The 26,113-nt window shown below is 33.8% G+C and overlaps 6 protein-coding genes across 6 annotated transcripts; 3 read left to right on the forward strand and 3 right to left on the reverse strand.

Moving 5' to 3' along the window:
- Window positions 1–1,735: 1,735 nt before the first annotated feature.
- On the forward strand, window positions 1,736–3,418 carry GGS22DRAFT_199669 (uncharacterized protein; the record flags this gene model as incomplete). The annotated part of the gene is made up of 4 exons (XM_047966322.1): window positions 1,736–1,951; window positions 2,129–2,236; window positions 2,298–2,683; window positions 2,752–3,418. The coding sequence occupies 4 exons, from the start codon at window positions 1,736–1,738 to the stop codon at window positions 3,260–3,262; spliced, it is 1,221 nt and encodes a 406-aa protein (XP_047820217.1). The 3' UTR covers window positions 3,263–3,418.
- Window positions 3,419–4,352: 934 nt separating this feature from the next.
- GGS22DRAFT_179262 (cytochrome P450) lies at window positions 4,353–6,156 on the forward strand (the record flags this gene model as incomplete). The annotated part of the gene is made up of 4 exons (XM_047963664.1): window positions 4,353–4,436; window positions 4,496–4,706; window positions 4,772–5,371; window positions 5,447–6,156. 4 exons carry the CDS (start codon window positions 4,353–4,355, stop codon window positions 6,154–6,156), a joined length of 1,605 nt encoding a protein of 534 aa, XP_047820218.1.
- An 8,972-nt stretch (window positions 6,157–15,128) lies between these two features.
- GGS22DRAFT_179263 (putative FAD-binding oxidoreductase) lies at window positions 15,129–16,915 on the reverse strand (the record flags this gene model as incomplete). The annotated part of the gene is made up of 6 exons (XM_047963665.1): window positions 15,129–15,609; window positions 15,674–16,004; window positions 16,073–16,163; window positions 16,229–16,275; window positions 16,333–16,667; window positions 16,725–16,915. 6 exons carry the CDS (start codon window positions 16,913–16,915, stop codon window positions 15,129–15,131), a joined length of 1,476 nt encoding a protein of 491 aa, XP_047820219.1.
- Window positions 16,916–18,434: 1,519 nt separating this feature from the next.
- Window positions 18,435–19,537, reverse strand: GGS22DRAFT_128161 (uncharacterized protein). The gene is made up of 4 exons (XM_047958390.1): window positions 19,488–19,537; window positions 19,271–19,343; window positions 18,767–19,190; window positions 18,435–18,708 (listed from the first exon to the last, which is right to left on the reverse strand). Exons 2-4 carry the CDS (start codon window positions 19,327–19,329, stop codon window positions 18,487–18,489), a joined length of 705 nt encoding a protein of 234 aa, XP_047820220.1. The 5' UTR covers window positions 19,330–19,343; window positions 19,488–19,537; the 3' UTR covers window positions 18,435–18,486.
- A 2,742-nt stretch (window positions 19,538–22,279) lies between these two features.
- GGS22DRAFT_187629 (putative cytochrome P450) lies at window positions 22,280–24,088 on the reverse strand (the record flags this gene model as incomplete). The annotated part of the gene is made up of 4 exons (XM_047964619.1): window positions 22,280–22,500; window positions 22,565–23,025; window positions 23,082–23,843; window positions 23,901–24,088. The coding sequence occupies 4 exons, from the start codon at window positions 24,086–24,088 to the stop codon at window positions 22,280–22,282; spliced, it is 1,632 nt and encodes a 543-aa protein (XP_047820221.1).
- A 386-nt stretch (window positions 24,089–24,474) lies between these two features.
- Window positions 24,475–26,111, forward strand: GGS22DRAFT_199675 (S-adenosyl-L-methionine-dependent methyltransferase). Its single transcript, XM_047966323.1, has 4 exons — window positions 24,475–24,801; window positions 24,857–25,279; window positions 25,383–25,852; window positions 25,920–26,111. The coding sequence occupies exons 1-4, from the start codon at window positions 24,556–24,558 to the stop codon at window positions 26,095–26,097; spliced, it is 1,317 nt and encodes a 438-aa protein (XP_047820222.1). The 5' UTR covers window positions 24,475–24,555; the 3' UTR covers window positions 26,098–26,111.
- The last annotated feature ends 2 nt before the right edge of the window (window positions 26,112–26,113 follow it).

The following is a 26,113-nucleotide window of genomic DNA, read 5'->3' on the forward strand; positions in this document are numbered from 1 at the left end:
AGCGAGAGTAGTTGGGAGCTCCTCGCGCAACAACGTCGTTGTTTCCTGGTCTTTTTGGTTCCGCCTCGTGACGGGTTCGTACGGCCGCGACGAGCGCTCCGATAGATAAACAATGATAAATTCACTGCTTGTATTACTGACTGGATCATAGGGTCCCATTATGGACGGATTAAAGGGATGAAGCAAGGTACCACCTCGAATACTATAGGGGTCTTAAAGCAGTAGAGGCGATATATGAGTCGTATTGAGGATCGGCATAAATATCATCCTCAATCACCAATAGAGGAAGATAATGAAGAATATGATCACTAATCAGGTAGCGTACCTAGTATGTACCTACCTAGATACTTAATTATAAGATAAGGGCTATCCTAATCCATCCTTACCCCCACCAGGGAGACACCTATCCAGTACCTACCAGGAACCTACCTAGGTACCCACCCAGTACATACCCATTATACAAATGCCATTTTATTAGGTATAACTAGGGCTCTAGTTAACTCTACGGAGAGATTCCATTGAGCGATCGTAGAGCGGTAGGTTAGGTAATTATGTATAACCCCTATTTCCAAAAAGGGGGCTCAACCACACTAGCCACACACTAGCCGCATTATTAGTCCTTCAAGGTCAACTTGCGATAGCTTCTGATTGGTTTGGTTATTAAGCCATGTTAGGTCTTCGTGGCGGAACGTAAGATCAGACGGACCTTCACACAATTACAGGTACATATTAGAGTATAACTAGCCTAGCATTTTGTTGAGTTGAACTGAGCCCTGAACGAAACGAACGTGAGGACTTTCAAAGCATATTGATAGGCATGGCTTGTCATCTGAATGTTCAGCCCGCCCCTTTCACTCGACTAATATTCGAATTAGGTAAGAGTCTCTTACTGTAGCTCTTATCCAATTAGACTAATGCTATGTACCTGCTGTACCTAGGTAGGTAAGCGATATGTGGGACTCCGATAATGTAACGGGAGTTCCGGCAGTTTTCTATGGTAGGTACATTGCAACGTCGACTATTTTTATATCATTGCATATTGGAGTATACCTACCTGGTATAACCTTATAAGAGACGATCTCGCTATAAAAGGCTTTTTCTGCGAGGACTCAACTACCCGTGTACTTACTAGGTAGGTAGATAGGTACATAAGGTACCAGGCCGGTTAGTATGAGTATTATCTTGGACCCAACCTAGTACCTAGAGCCTGCATTACTGGTTACACAGGAATAAAAACGTGCAGCTTAACCCATGGACATGACTATCTGCAAGTACTGGTACTAGTACAACACCTTGCAGTTTCGTAGGTACCTAGGTAGGTAGGTACCTACCTAAGTAAAATAGAGCCAAGTACAGCACAGTAGAGACGGTGTGGAAGAGATGCATTTTGGATGTTTTTGCCACAAAAGCCTCCGATCAACATATAACTTCCAAAGTTGTTAGTCAGTTAGTTACCTAACCAATCATCAGCTATCCTTTAGATCCTATTCTTAGGTAATGAGCGATGTCAGGGTTATATTACCGTCTCTGTATATCAATTACTTATTCTGGTAAATTACGACTTCGGACCTAATAAAACTGATAGGCAACATAGAACTAAGTTAGGTACCTAGGTACCCAATTCTTGACCAGATAAATAGCATTGGAACTTCAATGATTCGATGTCGTCAAGTGTAGTCCGTACGCCCTTTGATACTGATAAGTTCAATTACAAGTAACTGTTTCAATTCTGAAGATGGACGATCCCGCATTCTTATCCCTTCCTTTCCAGGAGCAGGTGAAGATATACGACAGTCAACCTGCCTTGGAAGCTCCCGAAGGCATCACTCCAAATTTTGAACACCCGGGAGCCGAAAATGGCAAATCCATCACGATCGTTGTCCTTTGTTTAACTGCAACAACTATTCTGTTCTCATTACGTGTTTACTCTAGGTTATTCTGCCTGAAGAAGGTTAGGATTGAGGATTGTAAGTATTCTATCTTAAGTCACCATTTACGAAACCTGTATCACTAATGCTCAATACCTACCTACCTAGATATTGGAGTTGCTGGCTATGTCGGTCATGCCTATATACCTACTTGATTCCAATACTACTAGGTGTGTATGATGCTGATAAGATGGATATAGGTCTGTTATGTTGTCCTATGCGCTATCATATTCGTCATGATCAGATCACAAGGATTTTACGTCCATCAATGGAATATTCATATGGGTGAAATGGTGGAAATGTTATTGGTAAGCCAACTTGCTATACACGCTTTGGTGCCCCTCTAAAGTCCTTATTAACTCCGAATAGCTTGCTCAAGTTCAAATGACATTCTACAATCTTACTATGTGGTTCTCGAAAGCTGCGATCCTTCTGGAGTGGTCTCGTATATTTCCCCCGTATCCTATCCGAAACACATTTTTTTGGACTTGTCATGCATTGATCTGGGGGAATGCCGCGCTCTATATCGCTGCTACTATATTCACACATTTATCATGCATACCTTACAAGAAAATGTTCTATCCATGGGTTGCCGGATATTGTCATGAAAGGAAAAGCCTAGACTTATTCGTCCCTGCTTTCAACCTTGCGGTTGATCTCACAATTCTCGCATTTCCACAGAGGACCATCTGGAAACTTAATCTGCCCCGCAAACGAAAGGTTGCCGTCTCCATCATTTTCTCTAGTGGATTGATGTGAGTTCATTTTCCAGCGATGCCTGCTTGAAAATTTGTGATGAGAACCTATGTTAATGAGATTGCAGGGCTTGTGCATGCGCCGCTGCCCGTGTGCATGTTTCTGTACGATCCATACAGATGACGGATTTTCTCTGGATAGGATCCCAGAGTATTCTTTGGGGCTTAGGTGAAATGACCTTTGCTTTCGCTGTTTTCTGCGTCCCTGCTATTCCGAAAGCTTTCAAAGGATCTCGTATCGCAGAACTTCCGAGATATTTCTGGACTAAATTACGCTCAACCGCGTCACTATCGAAACGTCCGTCAAATGAGTCAGGCCAGACTTCTTGGCCTCAGCCAGAAAAGATCCCCTCTAGCTCCGAAACCTATGGACATATGCATATGGGCTACAGTGGACGTCATCAAAAAAGTATTGGAAGAATACATTCTGAGGAGGTAGGCTCAGCAAATGCGTTGGGCGACCTGTCCAAGTCACCTGATACTGGTGTTCTCTTGACAACAGATTTTGTAACCTCAGTAGACACAAATTCTCTTAGGTCGGATGAACAGCCTTTCAAGCGACAACACCCCTGGGTATGATGTACTTGGATTCATTGAATAATCACCTACCTTGTCTGAGATATCTCGTTGCGGAAATGGTGGAAAAGGTGGCTAGGGTTGGCTGAGTTAATTGCGTTAAGAGGAAAATGTACGGTGGTCATAGGCATAAAAGTGGCATACAGAATTAGTATCAATCGATCGTTACCTATTTTCTTCCGCTTTCAAAATCCTTCGTTGGGTACATAACTTTCCAAGTTGATCTTAACCTTGGAAGACATTGGAATTTCAGAGATTATGATCCAATACTTTAATTTTCCCCCCAATAAGGCCTACTAGGTACCTAGGTAGGTACGCAGTCTTGAAAAGGTTTCATTTAATCTAGTTTGCCTTATGTTATACTCACAGTTCCTAATTCAACTAATGGATTAATCCCTGCCCTTGCACTTCAGGCTGACATGCATACGATAGTAGATCTGCATCATTTGGTGTGTAGCACAAAATCGGTACGCAGATCAATACACGCATGGATAAGTAATTGTACCTTTATATAGTAAGACGATCTTTGAGCCTACTTTAAGTATCAAATACTTACTAGGTATTTACTCTGCAGCTTCGTTTCAGCCTCTCCATCCTCTTTCTGATGGGAAACTAATGAAGTAGAAATATACCTACCTACCCACAGGTACTCATATTGATTCATTGGATAATTCCTACGTACTATACCTTTACGAGGTAAGTACCTAGTACCTACCTAGGTACCTAGGTATTGATTGTGCTAGAAGCAGGCTGAGAGAAAATAAACGCCCGTGGCTCTTCAATAATAGTAATTACATCATTGATATATTAAAAGCTCACTCTACCAGAGCTAATGTTGGTTCATGGCTATTTTTGTTATATTTTCTATGCGTGTACATAGAATGATGTGAGGGATGATGATGCACATCTCAATTACATCCCTTTGATCAACTTATTTGAGTAGTGGTAACTACAGCGGTAGATGCTTCTTCCCGTTGATTAATAATCCTCTTTGTTTTATTTGCCAGACCTCAAATATTCACAAGCAAGTAAACCACCTTCAACGTTGAGAAGTTCATTTGCTTATCTCGTTTGCCAACCTTAGTTGAGAAAAATGGCACGCCATCTCTACGGAATGAACGCTGCTGAGGTCTTTACTTCAGGAGTGACATATTTAGTCTGTCTTGCTGCTGTGTGGGTAAGTTTTAGATGTTAGTTTGTGTTTTTCTGAAAAAGAAAATCTAACTTGTCGACGAGTGTTTCCTTATTGTCATCTACCGACTCGCGATTCACCCATTACGCCGATATCCAGGCCCAATTCTTGGAGGAATCTCTGATGCGTATGGCGGTTACCTTGCCTTCACGCGGAGCGACCACCTTGCTATTTACCAACTCCATCAACGCTATGGTCCTGTATTGCGTTTAGCCCCGGACAAACTTCTGTTCAATTCATTGCATGCCTTTAAGGGTAAGTTCCAAAGACAATTCTCCACAAACAAACTCCATTAAAGCTAATATTGGAATACTTTAAAGACATTTATCAGAATCCTAGGATAACTAAGTCCTACCTTTACCTATATTCACGCGATAAGAACCAGCCGACTACGTTTAGTACTATTGATGCCGAGGCACACCGTCAAAGGCGAAAGTTGATTAGCCAACCCATCTCGCAACGCGCGATGCGGTTGTTTGAGCCGACAATGTCAGCACAGATTGATATCTTCCTCCGAAAGATATATGAATCATCAGGGTCGGTGGTGAATGTGACCGACCATTGTCAGTGGTTAGGACTTGATATTGTCGGGCTTCTTGCCTTCGGGTACCATCTCAACCTCCAGACCAAGGAGGAATACCGGTTCATACCAAGGGCATTTGCCGATATCAAGAGCCGCATTCATGTTTTCATGCAATTTCCTGCCCTTGCCAACTTTGCTGCACTAATCACGCCATTCACCGAGCCCGAGAAGGGAAAGCTTTTAAGGTTGGTCTATAAAATGATGCTAGCTCGTGCAGAACAAGACAAGGATGCCGAAAGAGACTTTTACTCGTATGCTAAAGGAAATCTTGATTATGGGCCTGATTATTTTGAGTACGGTGAGTTCATGGCGGAGGCAGCGTTTTTCGTCACCGCAGGTAGGTTATTTGTCACTTCCTCCTATCTCTCCGGTGTATCGTGCCTGGCGGATTCGACAACTGACTGAAGCGCAGGGGGTACTCCACCAGCCACGGCCATTTGTGGTCTCCTATTCTACCTTGCACGCCATCCTCAGTTTTACAAGAAGTTGACTGAAGAGATCAGAGGAACATACAAAAGGGGTCATGACATCAAAGGTGATGCACAGCTAATGGGTTGTCAATACCTTCGTGCCTGTATTGATGAAACATTGCGCATATCACCTCCTTCACTCGCCACTCTCTGGCGAGAACGGGATAAGGTTGATACCGACGACAGCCCATTGGTCATCGACGGGCACGTAATTCCGCCAGGAACCCAGGTCGGCGTTAACCTCTATGCGCTTCACCACAATGAGGAATATTTTCCAGATTCGTACTCCTTCATACCTGACCGTTGGATAACCCAAGCATCATCTGATAATCCGGAAAGTGAGGCAGCACGCGCCCGGATGCAGGAAGCATTTGTACCCTTTCTCGTGGGTTCTCGCTCATGTGCAGGGAAGGCTATGGCTTATTGCGAGATCAGTATCGTCATAGCCAAGTTGCTTTGGCACTTCGATTTCGAGAGCGCACCTGGGGATTTAGGTAAACTAGGCGAAGGGACACCAGGAAGCACAGATGGAAGAGGCAGAGCTAGTGAATACCAACTCTATGATTGCAATAGCGCAACTCACGATGGTCCAAATTTGATTTTCAGACCTCGCGCCGAAGCCATTGCGGAGCTAAGCGGCAAAGCTCTTTAGATAAACAATGTCAGATGCCATCTTGGAGGCTTATCAGGTGATAGATAGAAATCTTGTCCTAGAATAGATCTTCTTGAACTTGGTGGTTCATGTGTTAAGAGATGCATTAGGTACCTACCTACTTAAGTACCTACCTACCTACCTGCCTATAGCATGTGGAAGATAGGTAGGTACCGTAGTGGGAACATCCCACTTATGAGAATGATTCTAAATAGCTTCAAACTCTTACATGCATAGGAATGATTTAATTGGAAGAAATGATTCTACACTCAATACATTGATTCTACGATCGATACAATGATTCTACAGTCGATCTAATGATTCTAATTGTTACATGCATAGGAATGATTTAATTGGAAGCAATGATTCATAACTGATAGAATGATTCTATTATTTAAACCTTGTAATTCAACTTAGAAGTTGCATTACAAGATCTCCTGTATTACTATTATAACTGTAATAGGTTCGATTCTTCGATTCAGTTCGATTCTACTATTCAGTTCGATTAAATACTGGTATATAGCTTCATTAGTCGACTGCTTGATCAATAGATTTATAGATTGAAACGTACCTTAGTAGATCGAAAGATTGGAAGATTGGTATCTAGGTAGGTGTATTATTAGTATATTAGATCAGTCGATTGGAAGATATATCCGTAGATAGAAACGTACATACCTTGATTGAATGATTCAAAGATTGCTTGCTTGATTGATTGCTAGGTAGGTAGATTAGTAGATTGAATGATTGCAAGATTAATACGTACCTACTTACTTAAGTAAATTTATCGATCGCGCGATTGATATTCTAGTATATTTATTACTTAGATTAGTAGATTCAAAGGTTGAAAGATTGATTCAATAGTAGATTCAAAGATTGAAAGATTGATATAATACTTACGTACCTGGGTTGGTATGGCGCGATAGCTTGATTGAATATTTTGTAAGGTTGAATGATTGAAAGATGAAGAAATAAAAAGATGAAAAGATGAAGAAATAAAAAGATTGGCAAGGGAAGGTAGGTAAATAGATAGGTAAGAGGTATGAAATAGAAGGGAAGGTAACGAAGGCGGTAGGTATTCTGCCAGATATTAGAAGTAATGAGGGTATCGCCAAAATAAAGGTAGGAAGGTCAGGTACGAGGCTCTAGGTAGATCGAATAAATCGAATAAATCGAACTGATCAAACTGATTAAACTGATCGAATTGACTGACTGAATTGACTGAATAGATCGAATAGATCGAATAGATCGAATAGATCGAATAGATCAAGTACGTATTTACTAAGGCAGGTAGGTAATTGAACTGATTGAACTGATTGAATAGATTGAATAGATTGAAGTTCAAGGAATGATTCTTAGGTATCAAAGCTTTAAAAGAAAGTGAGGTTATTCGAACCTTGGAAAGTACGAAAGGGTAGAATAATTATTCATAATTAATTCGACTGTAATTTAAGGAATGATACTTGAAAAAATAAGTGTTATTAATGAATTCGATTACGATTTAAGGAATGATTTTAATAATATTCGAAAGAATAAATGTTATTAATAAATTTGATTACGATTTAAAGAATGATTTTTTATTATTTATTAATTTAATTACGATTTAAGGAATAATTTTAGTAATATTTAAAGTAATAATTATTATTAATAAAATGGTTAAATAAAAAAAAATAATTTTTAAAATATTTTAAGAAAAGTGAAATTATTCGTATGTATTTTATGTTTTTAATGTAATAAGGGTTAATATAAAAGTTTAGAATAATATTTTAAAATTAATATAATAATTTTTTAAGGTTTTAAAGTTTATAATTTTTTTTTTTTTTAAAGGAAAATTTATAATTTTATTTAATAATAATTTATTTAATAAATATTAAAATTATATTAAGTTTTAAACGTTTAATAATTTCGTATTAATTTTAATATATAATTTCTTTATATATTAATATATTTTTTTAATTAATTATATTTTTAATAATATAATATATAATTATTTAATAATATTTATTTTAATATTAATAATATTTAATATTAATCCTCGTATAATATTAACTTTTTTTTTTTAATGTTCGTTTTTAAGTAACTTTATATAATCGAAACTTAAAAGTTTTAAAGTTTTCCGAAGTTTTATTAATAAAATTATAAAATAATAATTTTAATTTTTTTATTAAATATATATTCGTAAAGTTTTTAAGTTTAATGTTTTTTAACCGGTTAATTTTTTTATTTAATTAAATATTTTACTTTTTTTCGAACTTTTAAAAAATTTATAATTTTATTTATTTAATAATTTTTTATTTTAATTGAAGTTATTTCCCGTAAAATTTAATTAAAATTAAAAGTTATTTAATTATTAACGCGGTAAAATTCGACGAACGAAATATAAAATAAGTTATAAATTTTTTAACCTTTAAATAAAATTAATTTAATAACGGTAAAAAAAATTACTTTTTAAATTATAAAAAGTTTTAATATTTTTTTATTTAATTTTTTAATTAATTATTTAGTTTTAATGTTTCGTGTATTTAACATTATTAATTATTATTTTTTATAAACGGGTGTATTTTTTTAACGTTTATTAATTTATTCTTTTATTTTTTACCGGCTTTTTTTAAAATGTTATTACGTTTTTTAATATATTTATATTATTTAATATGCGTAAAATTAATTAAATAAATTACGAAAAATATTAAAAAAAAAGTTATAAACGGTAAAATAATAATTATAATTAATATAAAAAAGTGTAAAATATATAAATAAAAAAGTTATATTATTATAAACGAATTCGGTAATAAATAAAAAGTTTTTTTAATTAATTATTTCGTAATTAATAAATGTTTAAAAGTAAATTTTAAAAGTTTAATTAAATCGTTTAATTTAATTATTAATTTAAAAGTAAAACGTAATATTTATACGTAATTTAATATTTATTAATTTAAAAATTTTTTTTTAAATATAAATTATAAATTTAAAGTTTCGGTTAAAAATAATATCGAAAAAAACTTTATATAATTTTTAATATTTTTTAACGAAAATTTTAATTAAATTTTTAATTTTTTTTTCGTTTATTTTTAATAAAATAAAGTGACTTATTTTAATAAATAAATTAATAATAATTTAAATAAAGTTATATTTATTTAATAAAAAAAAATTCGTAATAAAATTTATTATAATAATATATTAAAATTTATAATGAAATTTTATAAATTATAAAAAACCGTAAAGTATATATTTAAAAATTTTATTTTATTAATATTTATAATAATTTTTAACGAAGTTTTTTATCGTGGTTTTAATATTAAACTATTAAAAGTTTTATATAATTAATTTCAAGGTTTTATTTATTTTTATATATTTTATAATTTTAATATTATGTTTAAAATTAATAATTTTTTATTATAAAAACGTAGGAACGTAAAAACGGTATTTACGATAAAGTAATTTATTTCGTATTTTTATATTTTTCGAAAAATAAACGAAAAAATTAAAGTATTTAAAGTTTTTAAAAATTATTTATTTAACTTTATTTACGAATTTCGGGGTTTAATTTAAAGTAATAAAATTATAAAACTTTTTAAATATATATAAAACCGTTACGAAAGTTAAAAATAAAAGGTTAATAAAATGCGAAAAGTATTTTTTTTATAAAATCGAAATAATTAATTAGTTTTTAGTTTTTTTTTTTTTAAAATAATATTATAATAATTAAGAAAAAATATCGATTTTATTGTTTTATTTTTTAAAGCGGTAATTAATAATAAATACGAAAGTAAATAACTTTTACGTTTATTTAATTTATCGTTTATTTAAAATTTTAATAATAATAAAATAAAATAAATTTTAATAATTAAAATATATTTCGATATAATATTTAACATTTTCGAAATATTAATATTAACGTTAAAACGCGTTAATAATGGCGAATAATTCCTTATCGTAAATTTTATAATTTATTTTCGTTAAAAATAATTTACGAAAATAAAAAACGACGAAACGAAGTTTATTATTTTTATTTTTTTATAATAAAATTATACCGATAGTGAAATCGAACGTATTAATTTTAACGAACGTTACTTTATTAAGATTAAAATGAATTATTATTAAAATGGTAATGAAACGTTTTTTAAACTTTTTAAAAACTTTTTACATTTTATTTATTTATTTTTAATTTTTTTTATTTTTTTTATTTATATTTATAATAAATTTAATTATATGCGAAAACGATTTAATAAATCGTTAATAAAAATTCGTAAATTTAATAAATTATTATAACTTTTTTAAGTTTTAAAAAGCTTTTTATTTTTAAATATATTTAATTTTATTTTAAAATATGAAAATATTATAAACTTTTATAATATAACTAAAAAATTTAATTTTATAAACGATTTAATAATATTTATAAAAGTTAATTATAAAATTATAAGTAATAAATTATTTAAAAATTTTCTTAATTAAAACATTATATTTTTTACGTATATTAACGTAAATTAAAAAGTTATTTAAATATATTAAGAAATTAATATTAATTAAATTACGAAAAATATTATTTATATATATTTAAAAAATGATAAAAAAGTTTATAAAATTAAAAAATATTATTAAATATTTAAAAAAGTTATATTTATATCGAAAAACTATTTTTTATTTATTATTTTTTTAAATATAAATTAAGTTAAAACTTATTTTAAAGTTAATTTTAATAAATTATTTAATTATATAAAACCGTATTTATAATTTAAAAATAAAAAGTAAAAAATAACGAATAAATATAATAATAATGTTAAATTTTTAATAATTAATTATAAATTAAAAAAGGTTTTTTAAGTTAAATTTATTTATAAATATTAAAAGAATATTATAAATAAAAATAAATTTTTAAATTTTATTTAAGTTTAATATTTTTTTTAATTAAAGTTTTAACGTATTAAATTTTTTTTTATTTATAACGTATAAAAATTTTTAAAAAAATATTACGTTTTTTTTAAAGTTAATAACGTGGTTTTATAATTAATGGTTAAAAAATTATTACCCGGTTTTTCGAGTTATAATCGAAATAAAGTTATGAAATTTTTTCGAAATTAAAAATAATATTTCTTAAATATTTTTTTATAAAATTATAATAATTAATTTAATAACGTAATTTAAATTATATATAATTTAATTAATATAATTATAACGGTAATAATCGAAAATAAATTAAATTTTTTTAAAATAATTAAAAAAATATAAAAATTAATATTTTTTTAATTATTATTACGAAAGGAAAATATTATAATTAAAATTTAAAATATTAATTTCGAAGTTTAAATAAGTAAAATAATTTTCTTAATAACGTAAAATTAAAGTTTTAAAATAATAACGTTCGTTTTTTTATATTAAAATATTATTAAAAACCGTTATAAAGCGTAAAATTAATTATTTAATTAAAAGTAATTTTTATATTTTAACTTTAAATATAAAAAATATAAAAACCGAGTTTCCGGTATTAAATAAAACACGGATAAAATATTTTTCGTTATTATAAAATAAAATTATTATTACGATGGGTTTTTATTTTAATTTAAATTTTTTATAAAATTATTTAAATGTTTAATCGTTTAAATTATCGAAAAAGCGTTTAATAATATTAATATAAAAGGTATTATTTAATTTCGGTCGTAAATTTTTATAAAGTACGGTATAAAAATTATTTAAAAATTTAATTTATTATTAAAATTATTAAATTTAAAAATTTTAAAGTAAAAAGTTTTTACCATTACCGCATTAATTTTAACTTTTTTTTAAAGCGGCGGTATAATTTTTTTTATATTATTTCGAAATCGTTTAACGGAAAAGGTTTTCTCCGGGTTTAATAATAATTTTTTATTATTAATATTTTTTTTAACGAAGTAAATAAAAGTTTAATAATTATTTTTATTATATTTTTAATAAGTTTTTTTATTTTTTTTACGTTAATTAATATTTAATTATTTAATTTTTTTAAAAGCTTTTTTATTATTAAGTTATTTTTTATTTTTAAAATTAAATTTAAATTTTTCATCGTTTTTACTTTAATCGAGGTTTTTTAAAAATCGGTTTTAACCCGAATTAAAGTGGTTTTTTTTTCCGCGGTTAAATTAATTTAATTTCGAAAGTTTTAAAATTAAAATAAGCCCGTTTTTTATTAATAAAAAACCCGGATTAATTAATATATTTTCGTATATTTAATTAGCTTTTTAAATAACGGTAATAAAATTATTATCGATTTTTAAAATTATATTTTAATAAAAATATATTAATTTAATAATTTTATTAAAAAAAATTTTCGCGATATAATTTTAAAACGTAATTTTTAATTATTAAATTATTTTATTAAAATTTATTAATTTCGTAATATATTAAATTATATTTTTTTAATATTTAAGTTTATATATTTTTTTAAAGTTACGGTATTTTTTAAAAAAGTTTTTAAAACGTTTTTTAAAAATTTCGTGATAATTTTTTTAAATATTCACGATTTTTAATTACTTAATTTAATTAATTCGTTATTAATGTTATAATTAAATTTTATCGATAAATAACGATTTAATTTAATTAATATAATGAAAATAATTAAAAAAATTAATTATATAAATTTTTAAATATATTTTTATTTTTATAAATTATAACTTAAATTTAGTTAAATTTTTATTATCGTAAATAATAAATTTATTAAAGTAAATAAAATTAATTATAATTATAATTAATATTTTAATAATACGTTTAATAATTCGAAAAAAGTAATTTTTATTTTTTTGGTTATAATTATTATTATTTTTTAATTTATTATTATTATAAAAAAATAAAAACGGACGGGACGATTTTTTTAAAAAACCGGATAAATATTTAAAAGTTTAAAATTTTTAAAAGTTATTATTATTCGAATTATTCGGGTTAAAGTTTAAATTTTTTAAAATTTTGGATATATAACGAAATAAAAAAAGTATTTTTTTTTATTAATTTTAATTATAAAAAGTTTTATTTAAACGAAGTTAAATTATACGCGAACGTTAATTAATTAATAACGTATTTAATTTTATTAAAAGGTTTTTAAAATAAACGTAGTTTTTATTTAAGTTTTAAAATTAAAATATTTAAATAATATTTTAAAAAAAATTAAACTTTAAATAATTAAAAGTTTAAAAGTGAAAAGTAATAATAAAATTAAAATTATACGTTTTTAAATATTATTAAATATAAATTTTATATTAACGTTTTTATTATAAATAAATTATATGCGAAATTTATTAATAACGGTTTAAATATAAACTCGTAAATTTTTAAATTATTTACGGGTAATTTTATTAAAATAAAAAAAATTAATAAAGTTTTTAATTAAAAACTTGTTAATTTATAAATTTTTAATAATAATTTAAAAAATTATTTTTTATTAAAATGTTTTTTATTTTTTAAAATTAATATATAAAAAACGAAAAGTTTATTTATAATATTTTATTATATAAATAAATTAATTAATAATTTTTTAACGAACTTAATTATTTTAAATATATTTAATAATAATAATTTAAATATATTATAAAAATTTATTATTAACGTTATAAATTTATTATTTAAATTACGTAATTTAATTTTTTAATATTATTATATTTATATATATTAAATATATAATCGTATTATAAACGGTATGCGTAATATTATATTATTAATATATTTTATTTTAATTTAAACGGTGGAAAGTATCGATAAAAAAGGTTAAAGTTTAAATAGTATGGTACGTATTAATTATTTATTAATAAATTTCACGTAATTATATAAAAAAATTCGAAATTTGAAGTTTAATAATTTTTATATTAAAAATATTATATATTATAATTTCGAAATTTTATAATTAATAAATAATTAAAACGCTTTTTCGAATAAAATTAAAAATATTTATATTAAAAGAAGTTTTAATAAATGGTTTTTTAACGTTTATTAATTTAACGGGAAATTATTTTTTAAAAAATAAAAAAATATAAGGTTAAAAATTATTTTATAATTATTTAAAAAACGATTTTATACGTTTATAAAAGCGTAAGTTATTATTAATAATTTTAAATTTTTTAATAATTTAAAAAGTTGGGATATTTATTAATAATACGTAAATTAAACGTATATAAAAGTATTAAAATAAGGTATTTTTTTAAGTAATAATATAATAAAAAATAATAATATTTATTAAAAAAAGTCGTAAAAAAAATTTAAAAGTTAATTATAAATTTATAAGAAATTAATTTTTTAATTATTAAGTAAAACTTATAATAATTTTTAAATTAAAATATTAATTAATAATGAAATAATATTTATCCGGTAGTACGTATAAGTTTCGAATATAAATTTTTTTTAAAAAAAAAAAAATTATTTATAATAAAAGTTAATATAAAAGTTTAAAATAATATTTTAAAATTAATATAATAATTTTTTAAAATTTTAAAGTTTATAATTTTTTTTTTTTTTTTTCGAAAAAGAATTTATAATTTTATTTAATAATAATTTATTTAATAAACGTTAAAATTACATTAAGTTTTAAATGCTTAATAATTTCGTATTAATTTTAATATATAATTTTTTTATATATTAATATATTTTTTTAATTAATTATATTTTTAATAATATAATATATAATTATTTAATAATATTTATCTTAATATTAATAATATTTAACATTAATTTTTATATAACATTTAAAATGATTTTTAAACATATTCGATTTTCCCAATGTACCTTGCCACTAAATTTGTATAGGGAGGTACTTAAGATTAGTAGAAATATTCTCGTAAAAAAAATAATTATCATATAAGAATAATTATAAAAATATCCGCTTTGCCGTTACGGTAAGTACCTATATAACTAAATTGAAGATTAGGAATCTCGTTTGAAAACCCATTCATGATAAATACCTAGTACCTTGTACCTAATACCTAACTTCAAATCTTATGAGTGAGCTAATACATGATATATTAGGGTAATTTAAAACCACCGGGCACCATGCGTTGGAATACTTTATCCGGGTCATACTGTTCTTGTACCTGTTTTAGCCTCCGAATATTCTCTTCCCCGTAGCTTCCAATAACATCCTGGCTCCAACTTGCATCATTCATAAAGATGAAAGGAATATAATTGTCGTCGATTTCAGATACGCCAAGGACCTCCTCTATGATGCTATCGCCAGCAGCATGTGCCGTTTGATCATCATCCGGCTGCAGCCATGCGGCGGTAAATGCCAGCCAAGTCTGATCAACCTCGACAAGGCCTAATGTGTTTCCGCCTCGAGCCTTTCCTTGTTGAGCGACCCTGGGGGATATGGGTTGTATGGTAGCTGTCATGAACCCACCAGCCAAGGATTGCATGGTTTCTACGGCTGAGGAGTTTACAATGATATCAACAATATCTTTATAAAGTGACTGGGATCTGACGAAGCTTATGGCATGCCAATCGAGACTATAACACCAATTAATGAAAATTGAAGCAGAACGGTTACACGAATGATTAGGTACCTACTTACCGCTCAAACTTAGGTATAGCATATTCAGCCATGTATTCTGTGAATTTTTTGATTGCTGTGCTATCTGATATCGTGTTGATACCATAGAAAGCCGAAAACGCGGCGGGGTTTTCCTGAGGCTTCAGATAGATCATCGATACCCAAATACCCACACTCGCATTTGTGGCGGACGTGAGGATGATCAAATTAGCATGAGGATCTTTATTAGCTGCACTCTGGTATTCGTAGTAGGCGTCCATTACCACGGGAAGATCCTTGATATCATACTTCTTTATCCCTCCCCAGATCTTACCGAGGGGGTAGGCACTGAGTGATAGCTCAGTAATGATGCCTGTTTATCATCAATTAGCTCTTGTCCTACAAAGAACTAGACAGACATTAAATAAGACTGATACAAACCAAAATTATTCCCTCCGCCCTTTAGTGCCCAGAATAAGTCAGTGTTCTCTTCATTACTAGCATGGACAAGTGATCCATTTGCGAGCACCATCTAGAATCCATTAGATTTAGTAGTAAGAGTTCAATGTGGGGTCTTCATGCCTTAAAATTGATGACATTATCACAAGCCAGACCATAAAGGTCTGTGAGCCAAGAGAGGCCGCCTTGAAGCATGTTAGGGATTGATGCGAGAGTAGGTATCGGAAGGTACAATAGCCTACTTCCGAGTGTTAAACCACCCACGCCAACATCCAACACTCTTCCACCCACCACTACGTATTGATACGATTCAAGGTAAGTGTAAACATCACCCCAAGTGAGTCCTGGTCCAATACTAGCAACTTGGTCCTCTTGATTAAGATCAAGGCGGTCAAAATTACCCATATCGATGAGAACGCCACCATCGGAATTTGCGAAGCCGTGGTGGGGAGAGTGACCGCCGGAGCGAATGGCAAAGCTCACATTTGAATCAACAATCAGCGGGAGTGCTATCTGCAATTCGCTAACTAGACGTGGCTTGAATATGCACGCAGGTTCTCCCCACGCTGTTTCAACCCTGTAGGGATCAGAGAGGGTCTCATTGATAGATCTTCAGTTCCGAGAAGTTTCCTACCAGTTCTTGGTTCTGAGAGTCTCATATATGACTTCGTTTGACGTGATAGTGTAATTTTCGAGAGTTTCCAATTGTTGGCATAGGTGTTGACTGGAGCTCGAGAGCTTGATAGCAGTGGATATAGTCGCCAACGAGAGAATATAAACAAGGGAAATGAAACCAGGTGTAAAAGTTCTGATTAACTGATTCATTTTGCCTCACGTATCCGCTTTTGTACTGATCCGCCTAGTGGGTCAAAGAAGCACATATACCGTGGTAGTAGACTGGGTTATAAATCGAGTTATTCTTCGATCAGAAATCGTACTTGAATACTTTCACTGACAACATGACTTCAACAACGTCGTAACAGCACGAGTTTTATTACCACCGCCATCGATACCAAATATCTGAATCCACACATCCTCATGCTCCTTTTTTACGACATCCACCTGAATCCTTGGGCGTAACTGAGCCACAAGCCTCTCTTTAGTGACAAATTAAGGATATGTGCACTTAGTACTTAATATAACAGCTTATTTTTACACATTTATCATAGCTTACATGAGCATACCTAACATAAACCGGGTTTAGTTGTGTACCGGATCCAAGATGTGTCAGCTATGGTATCACGTATCCGAAAGACGAAACGGTGGCTGTTAATTGTGGTCTGGTAGTAACATAGCTTCCGGGCCTATTGTTGTAAAGTAGGTAAGCTTAGTAAGTGTTACCTACCTACCTAACTAGGTACCTATAATTAATTAAATTCAAAATAAGCCTCCAAAGGAGAGTGGGGATCTCTTAGCCTCAACTAACGGCCCTGTAAGGAAAAGGACGTCATACTAGCCTTACAGGATTGAAGTGCCAGTATGTACTTACCTAAACGCTTGATACTGATACCTCAAGCTCCGATCTTATCCAAGATAAGTACCAACTTGTCAATCTTTCTTTGGTACCTAGGTAGGTAAGCTATATTTCATCTTGGAGGCATTATAAAGTACTATATTCCATTATCAGGCCTTTTTTGGAAATAGAATGGCAATGCCACTTGCTGTATATGACCTTTCCTTGCATATCCAGCAATCTCGGTACTCATTAGGTAAGTAGGTACCTAGTTAATTTCTATGTGTCACGAGGCGGAACCAAAGGACTAGGAAACAACGACGTTGTTGCGCGAAGAGCTCCTAACACTCTCGCTATGGAGAACACGGTATACATACCTACAGGTGAAGCATTTTATTTGTCCTGCTTCTAGGACTAGCGGCCAACAGGACCCTCACGGGGACTTAACGGGCCGAATCCCGATCCCATGGACCTCTAGCTACTAACCTGGAGGAAGACCGATGTCTGACACTATGGAATAACGCCTATCTGTCGATGCATTAGATACCTACCTACTTAGGATGGTCCGATATTTCTCTTGGGCGCCTATCTAGGTACCTACTGAAACCAACCACTGTAACTAGGTATCATATACGCCAGTTACAGCGCTATAATGAGCTGCAATACAGGGAAGCTGAGTGCTAAGAGGGGTTCCTGTAACAGTAGCTAAGATGTATAAAGTCACTGAGATATAGCGTATACTAGGGGGCAAAAGAGTGTATATTAGATCGCTTAATGAACCAAACTGGTGTAATAGGGGATTTGGTCAGCTATTTATGGCTGTGGCTGATCGCTATTAGTGATATGCTTTCAGTAATAGGTACTAAAAACAGCTAATAATCCGTTTTCACGTAGTACAGTAGTGTACTGAATACAGGGCTTAGGCCCTGTAATTCAACAGTACTTAATCAGGCTTGGAACGAACTGCCCATCGCCGTTGGAATATTGATGATTCCATTTTATCACAGGCCAACTGCCAGTCGGTGGACCACTCGCGATAGAATGGCTGGTACCCGAGTAAGCCACCCAGCCATCTTCCAACGACAATGCCGATTAATTGCGATACTTGTCTCCCGAAGGGGACCCAGCGCGGGAATGAAACATATGTTCCACCGGCATCAAATGTCTATGCTTGTGAGCTTCTATGAACTAGGTCTAGATATGGAAGGTAGAAAATGACTTACACTCAAGGCCTGGATGAGGTCGATTTTTCCTCCTTTTCGAACCACATGTTCCTGATATTTATACCAATTCTCGAAAAACAATGTGTTGAGCTCGTAAACCTCTGGGCTCTTCGCGCCCGACAGTAGAAACTTGACTACGGTTCTCCCCTCTTGCCTCTCTAATTCAAGAGGATACGAGCGATGATTTGCCCATGACTCGATGCAATATTCATCTTGTCCTGGAAGGAGAATGTACTCCGTTCCCTCAAGCTCGAGTCCTATCTTACCCTCAGTTGCTTGTATGAATTCATCTTGATTTGCGTGAAAGTGAAGGGGCGGCTTGGTTGAGAAGTGCTCCGATCCTTTCTCTAAATCAAGGGTGACTTCGAACGCGAATGACCTGTTGGGGTGGCGTATCACCCTCGTGCTGACAGCTCCACCTAGCCTGTATGTAATAGAAAATAGATTAGACAACTAGAAGACGTAGAGAAATGTAAAAGGGGTAACAAATGAGGGGTTCCTCACACTTCGATCACTTGGTCCGAGTCTGCGTACTCCATAATGTCTAGGAGGTACGTAACCATTTCTAAATTTTCATCTATTTAGAACAAAGATTTAGTTCCACATTCCACCACAAATCACGAAGTGATATATGCGTAAGACGTAAATCTCACTATAACGTGAAATGAAGTGTAAGAAGGTACGGAGTACTTTACGAAGTACATATGTAGTAAATACTTACCTACATAGTACCTGGGTTAGTGCTTACATAGGTAGTTTTTCGATGTTAAGGATTGACTATCACCATGCGAGATCAACTAAAAGGCTGCTCAGACTCTTAATCATAGTTATTTTGAGACATTATATGCTAGACATTTCGTAAAAGGTCAGAGATCACCCGCTGATCGGTGTCCTATACAGACATATAGAGGTACATATTCACACCGAGCCTCAAAGTCGCAATCTGATCGGCAATTTGGAGACATAATCGGCCATTCCTATCGGACGCGGGCGTTATGAAACCTTGCTGACCGGACGGCCGGAACGACCAGTCTTGCGCGTCTGCCGTCCTGCATATCAGCATGTCTTACTTGGTACAACCGTGATTCCAGTGGCAATTACCCCGTTTAGGTCGCGGTGCCGGGGACCGGGGTGTTAACGAACGATTGGTGGCCTTGCCCCGGAAGACGTGATAACGTAACATGCGGGGTACGGGTAAGAGTGGATAACCATAACCCCCACTATCCATGCATGTTACATCCCGGATAGGTACCTACCTAGGACCTGGGTACCTAGGCCGGGACATTCTTAGGTACCTACCTAATACCTACCTACCTACTAGGTAGGTAGTAGGCGGCGCGTTCTTTTTAGTATAAGCGTAAATAAATACATAAATCAGTTAATTTTGCACCGATGGAATTCGTAAAATTACGTATATTATGTATCTACCTACCTACCTAGTTCATAGTGCAACTAATGCTGACCTAACAATAGTAGAAGTGGCCAAATATACCTAGGTAGGTGCCTATGTTCGAATAGCAGACCAAGTGCAAGTGACGCCCCTGTAAACCAAAATCCGACTGAAAACCACCACCAACAGCTAGTTTGATCTTTGAGATTGACATTAGCGATCATGGCCCCCAACGACAATGTAGATCCCCCAAAGGCGATAATGTAGTAGCCAAGACCTGCCTCAATTAGCATCCCGTATCCAACCAAGAAGATTCCTTTCAGAACGAGGAAGATCCATAGCATGATCTTCGTATCCTCTTTGAATAGAACCGCAATACTTTTAACCCCCGTCTTTTCGTCATCGATGATATCTTGGTATGCGTAAATAGTATCGTAGATACTTGTCCAGAGGATCAAAGCAATGACTAAACATAAGATAGGCTTCTCGGTCCACGGCTTCTCTACACCTAATGTCGAAGCTCCCACAATAGTACCCCAAGATAAGCAAAATCCAAGAATCAGTTGGGGAAAGTATGTGTGTAACTTCGCCCAAGGATAGTAAATCGCCCCTATGATACTCGGTATCGTCGATATCGCCGTATATCGAGGGAGAAGAAGGAGGAAGGAAGCAGCACAGAGTGCCTGTGACAGAGCGAACACGAACGCTGCATTTGGGGATATATCCCCGCGTACTATAGGTCGTTTTTTGGTTCGAGCAGTGTGTCTATCAATTGGCGCATCGATCAGGTCGTTCCAAGCGTGTGCAGCATTTGAGTAAAATAAACTTCCTCCCAGAAGTAAGACACATGCCCGTAGGATCTCAAACATGCCGCAGTCCATTATCCTCGACGCATGTAAAACTCCGTAAAGATGAGGAAGGTATATCAAGAAGAGTGCGGCCGGCGGGCTGAGCCGCGCAAGTTGTACGTAGGGCACCCATGAGCTTGGGAGAATATCGACCCACCCGCTTGAGTGAACTCCTCCATACTGTTGCGGTAACGATTCCTTCTTGTTGCCATTTATAGAATGGTGATCTTCTCGTAAATCACTCCTATCCATTTTTAGGTAGGTAGAGTGCTAGGTATGTTCATACAATATAATGTAAAGTAATGCCTACCTAGGTAGATAATGGGGATTTAACGCCATGGAGGTATGATACCGAAGGATAAAACAGCCGTATTTAAAGTCTTCCTCCATAGCATTGTACAGCATAAAGTACTCTTCATTTACTGGCTTTGATAATATAGAAACTACATCCTATGATGTTTACCTACCTAGGTACCTACCTACTTACCCACTCCCTATCATCAATTCCCATCTCTCAATACTTTCCATTGAAATACTATCTACCTTATACCTGCCTAAGTAGGAAATCCTAGTCTTCGAAAAAGCATAATGGCTTGATCGACATTGGAGTAATATGCATAGGATCAAGCCTTTCTGTGTGTGGGAATGCAGGTGTGAATTATGACGAAGTCACTTTATCAACGGTAGGTATTAATACCAAATTCAAAGATCATCCTTTTTCTTGATGGCTGCTTGCATCCAGTATTCCCTGCTCGAAACTAATGTCCGTGGCTTAATATGGTGCAATAGAGATGAGGCATCAGGAGTGGAGGTCACCACCCGGTCAGCTCTGATGTCTGTTCGATATCTAATGGGGTAGAGATTTCCTGTGACACCCTCAATAAAATGTGTTGAAATAGATGCATGTTATGAGTCTCATATTGGTTGATTACCTAGGTACCTAGTTGGTTAAGTTGCTAGTTCCAGGTAGTGGTTCGTAGATAGTACATATATACCATTTGAGTACAGGGCGTAGACTCCCAGCCATTAATATTCTAACAAAATGAAAGAATAACCAAGGTAGTCATTAAATCTTCGTACCTACTACTCAGGTACCCATTATTACACCATTGATTCATACTACTGCATCTTCTTCAGTTCCTTGCAATTCTGTACGATGTGAATATGCTATTTTTGTTTGGAATCCGTCTTAATTCAAGCTGATGTCTGCATCCAGGTTGGTGCCTACCTCTATATGCGCATATTCATACCTATTAGAAGATTATGGTGAACCGTTTACCATAGCCGTTTCCAGCGGATCTTCATATCTCGATCAGGAGGCATAGCCGCCGTTCCAGCGTATCTCGTATCGTTTCGAGCAGATCTATGTGACGTTGATCCATTAAATTCGGACCATTCAACAAATTCAATATCAAACTTGGTAAGGATCATAGCTATGGCCATCATGATCTCGCGCTTCGCAAAGTGGCGCCCTGGGCACATAGCGTGCCCTCCCCCTATTGATGAATCAACTTTCAATTCCCAACATAAAAAACGGTCCTGGGTGAAATTTTCACTAACCATAGGGAAAGAAGGATGTCGGACGAGCCTTTATTGAGAAATAAGGCTCCTGTTTGATCGTCCCTGCCTTATCTACTTTCTCTGTATAATTCAAATGTCGTGAGGCCCAAAATTGGGAGGCAGGATGTCCATCTACACCCCATGAGTCTTCATCATAGTGTGCAATCTGACTTGGTGACTGTATGATAGACCCTTTACTAATGTGATATCCGCCCATGTGAATGTCTTGCTGAGCCATGCGCGTGGCGTTGAATGAAACATGCATCCGGAGCACTTCAATGTATATGGACGATAACAGAGGCAATGACAGCAGTTTCCTAATGTCTATATGGAGTTTGTTAGTTTCCTCGTCTATAACGAACGATTGTGATACTTCATTCCGTGTTTCTCGAAATAATTTTGGGTCCTGGATTATTTCCATCAATGCCCATGCCGTAAGAGGTAGTGTATTTCCGTTTAGTCTTGACTTCTATCAGTATAAACTTAACATGATGTGGATAGTTCATGTTAGACTTACCCAAACATTGTAGCCGTAGTGTGCCCGCTTGCTGTTCGGTTAGAAAAGCCTGCCTCTTTAAACCATTTGGCAGTTTCACGGGAGAAGCGTGATCCAAAATGGGGTTCCCAGTCCGACTCGCGCTCCGGACCGTTCCAGTCAAAATTCTCCCAGGAGGATTCTAAGTGCCTTAATGCCATACGATGTAGCCGTTCCCGGACCTTATAAGGTCTGCGACTCATAAATCTCGGCAGGCCCCATACTAGCACACCTGCGACTTCATCGAATTCCCAATAGCACTTGATAAGGTCTGGGTTTAGATGGAGTATCTGAGAACCGAACAAGGATTCAATGGCGCTCTCAAACATGTCATTTTTGAGGAATTGAAAAAGCTGGATGGACGTCCACTCAATGTTGGACTGGTTATCGAGACGTCGTAGAAAGAAATGGTAGAAAGTGTTAGCTAGAACCTCTGTGTATCTGGGATTGCTAAGATATCGGGTGTACAGGGTGTGGTGATTATACCAATGACGCCGTCGTAAAGGAGTATGCTCCGTCCCTGGCAGAGGGAATTTCTTCTTTCCTGATCTATCATCTGCAAACATCTTTATTTCTTCTGTTGACATGCCCCAGTGGGCGCTCATAAGACGCAGATGTAACATGTTTGGGTCGACAATATGAGGTGGTCCAAATAAAACTTGAGTATTCTTCGGGCCAATTACCCAGTAGACTTTATTCATTCCTAGCATGAACCTGATTATGCTACTCTCACTCAAGGCTTCTCTACAAAAGCTCTTCATGTTAGAATTGAACAATTCTAGTGAAAACAGGGGACTTTACATAGCTCTTTCCATAAATCCACTCATATCAGTCAGGTACTCATAGGAATTCGAGATGAAGGGAATATGTTCCTTAAGATAAGGTGGCTCTCGGTCATTAGTTATCCGTAGAGCCAAGGTAAAGGCAACTGTAGATACGAAAATGATCAAAACAATGACCGTCATATCGACAGTATAGTTCAGCTCCATGTTAGAGACAAGATTAATGTTGATAATAAAAAGGAGAATGGCTTATTTCATACGTGAGGTGAGAATATAACGGTTTTCTATCATAATCTTACGACGATGAGAATGTCTGCCGTGAAGGAAATATTAAAAGACGCAGATTAGGTATATCGAGCAGGAATATTCTCGACCAAATAGCTTGTACTCGCGTAAGCACCTGCATTCAAGGTTCCTACTGGTATACACATAGGTAGGTAGCGGTAGGTACCTAGTTATGCATGTAGGATAAAGGGTGGGGTGTCACATACAGGCTTGCTACCTACCTAGGCAAATGTCTGCTACTATCTCATCTTCTAACTTACCTCTCCCTATATATACTTGACCAGCGCTTTACCTACTAGGTCGCCTACCTACGAGCTATCTACAATCTGTCTCACAATTTTACCAAGTCCTATCCACGTTTATCACTATCTCTTTGATTTAGCGTCAAGATGAACACCTCAAACTCACTCCTCGAGCTTGCTGACATCATAAAATGTCAATCAAGCGCGATATACGATTTACTAAACGAGATGAACGTCCCTCAACCTTCATTTTCTTACCCCACTTCGCCTGAATCATCTATGACCGTTAAAATCATAGAAGACCGTCGTTCATGTCTTCTTGAAGCTCTAGATGACCTAAGAGCTCTCATTCTCGGACCGGAGGCCTATATCTTCCATACGGCGATGCTTAGCGTATGCAAACCAATCCCCGACTAGTTGAATAGATTTTGACAACAATATACTCTAGCCTTCATGGACAGCTACTTTAAATGTACTGTACAGATACAAGGTCGCATACCACGTTCCGAAGGATGGCTCAATATCATATTCTGAGCTTTCAATGCATTGCGGCTTAGCAGAGCCTGACACTGTACGCATTATACGAGCAGCAACATCCCTGAGAATATTTGAAGAAGATCCGATTGGGTTCGTAAAGCACAATGCAGCTTCAGCAATTCTGGCAACTAGTCCAGCCCATGATGCAATAGGCTTCGCCACAGAAGAATATAGCCCCGCAGCTTTAATGTACGCTGAATCACTTCAACGATTCCCCAATTCTAACAAGGCCGGCGAATCGCCATGTGCAATTGTCAACGGAAGCATTGGGGATCGGGATATATTCTCCCTGATCGCTCACGATCCTTCTCGTGTTGACCGTGTCGCTAATGCTGTGAGTCATTTTCAAGGTTTATTTCAAATACCATTCATTTTATTAGCATGTGGAATTCATGTTGAAACTTTCTAAAATAAGAAACGCTAAATATTAGGTACAGATGACTTGGGTGTTAGATGTACCCGAGACATCGGCAGACCATTTTCTGAACAACGTGCCATGGTTGCGCGTAGGTGGAGGACGGCATTACCAGTGTCCGAAAATTGTGGTTGACGTCGGCGGCTCTCGTGGGGGTCTTTGTGAGACCCTTCTTACCAGGTTTCCAAGTATTGAACAGGCAATAGTTGAAGATCTCCCAGAAGTTACCGAGAAGAATCTTGAGCGCCAGATCCCTGAAGAGGTCTCGGGTCGCATCAAATATCAAGCCTATGACTTCTTCACCGAACAAGTCATCAAGAATGCCGATGTGTACATATTCCGGACGGTAATCCATGATTGGCCAGACAGCTACGCAATCAAGATACTTCGCAATCAGATACCAGCGTTGAAACAAGGTGCCATTATTCTCATTAATGATATCTGTATCGAGCCATCTCAATGGAAACCGTGCATCAAAAATCAAACCCAGAGGTGAGAGGATACCTACCTAGTAGTTACCTACACATTCAATTATAGCTCTGATACTAAGAAGCTTTAGTGCACATGACATAATGGTAAAGATGGCACTCAATGCGAAGGAGAGAACGAAGCGGGAATGGGAAGAGCTGCTATTAGCGGCGGACGAAGGCTTCAGGATTGCATCCATTGTGTCACCAGCCAACTCTGCACATTCTATCATAGAGATAGTCTGGGAAGGGGGGTTAAACCAAGCATGAAGGCAACGATGATGTC

This window comes from Annulohypoxylon maeteangense (genome assembly GCF_022496945.1).
Source record: "Annulohypoxylon maeteangense strain CBS 123835 unplaced genomic scaffold GGS22scaffold_6, whole genome shotgun sequence".
Taxonomy (NCBI): Eukaryota; Fungi; Ascomycota; class Sordariomycetes; order Xylariales; family Hypoxylaceae; genus Annulohypoxylon; species Annulohypoxylon maeteangense.

What these genes read in the sequence shown, in the direction of transcription:
- GGS22DRAFT_128161 (XM_047958390.1), bottom strand. Translation starts at nt 19,329, where the DNA reads ATGGTTACGTACCTCCTAGACATTATGGAGTACGCAGACTCGGACCAA. An exon ending in TCGGACCAAGTGATCGAAGT is followed by an intron (nt 19,191 to 19,270) that starts GTGAGGAACCCC and finishes TATTACATACAG; the next exon opens with GCTAGGTGGAGCTGTCAGCA. An exon ending in ACCTCATCCAGGCCTTGAGT is followed by an intron (nt 18,709 to 18,766) that starts GTAAGTCATTTT and finishes TCACAAGCATAG; the next exon opens with ACATTTGATGCCGGTGGAAC.
- GGS22DRAFT_199675 (XM_047966323.1), top strand. Translation starts at nt 24,556, where the DNA reads ATGAACACCTCAAACTCACTCCTCGAGCTTGCTGACATCATAAAATGT. An exon ending in TTGACCGTGTCGCTAATGCT is followed by an intron (nt 25,280 to 25,382) that starts GTGAGTCATTTT and finishes TATTAGGTACAG; the next exon opens with ATGACTTGGGTGTTAGATGT. An exon ending in ATCAAAAATCAAACCCAGAG is followed by an intron (nt 25,853 to 25,919) that starts GTGAGAGGATAC and finishes AAGAAGCTTTAG; the next exon opens with TGCACATGACATAATGGTAA.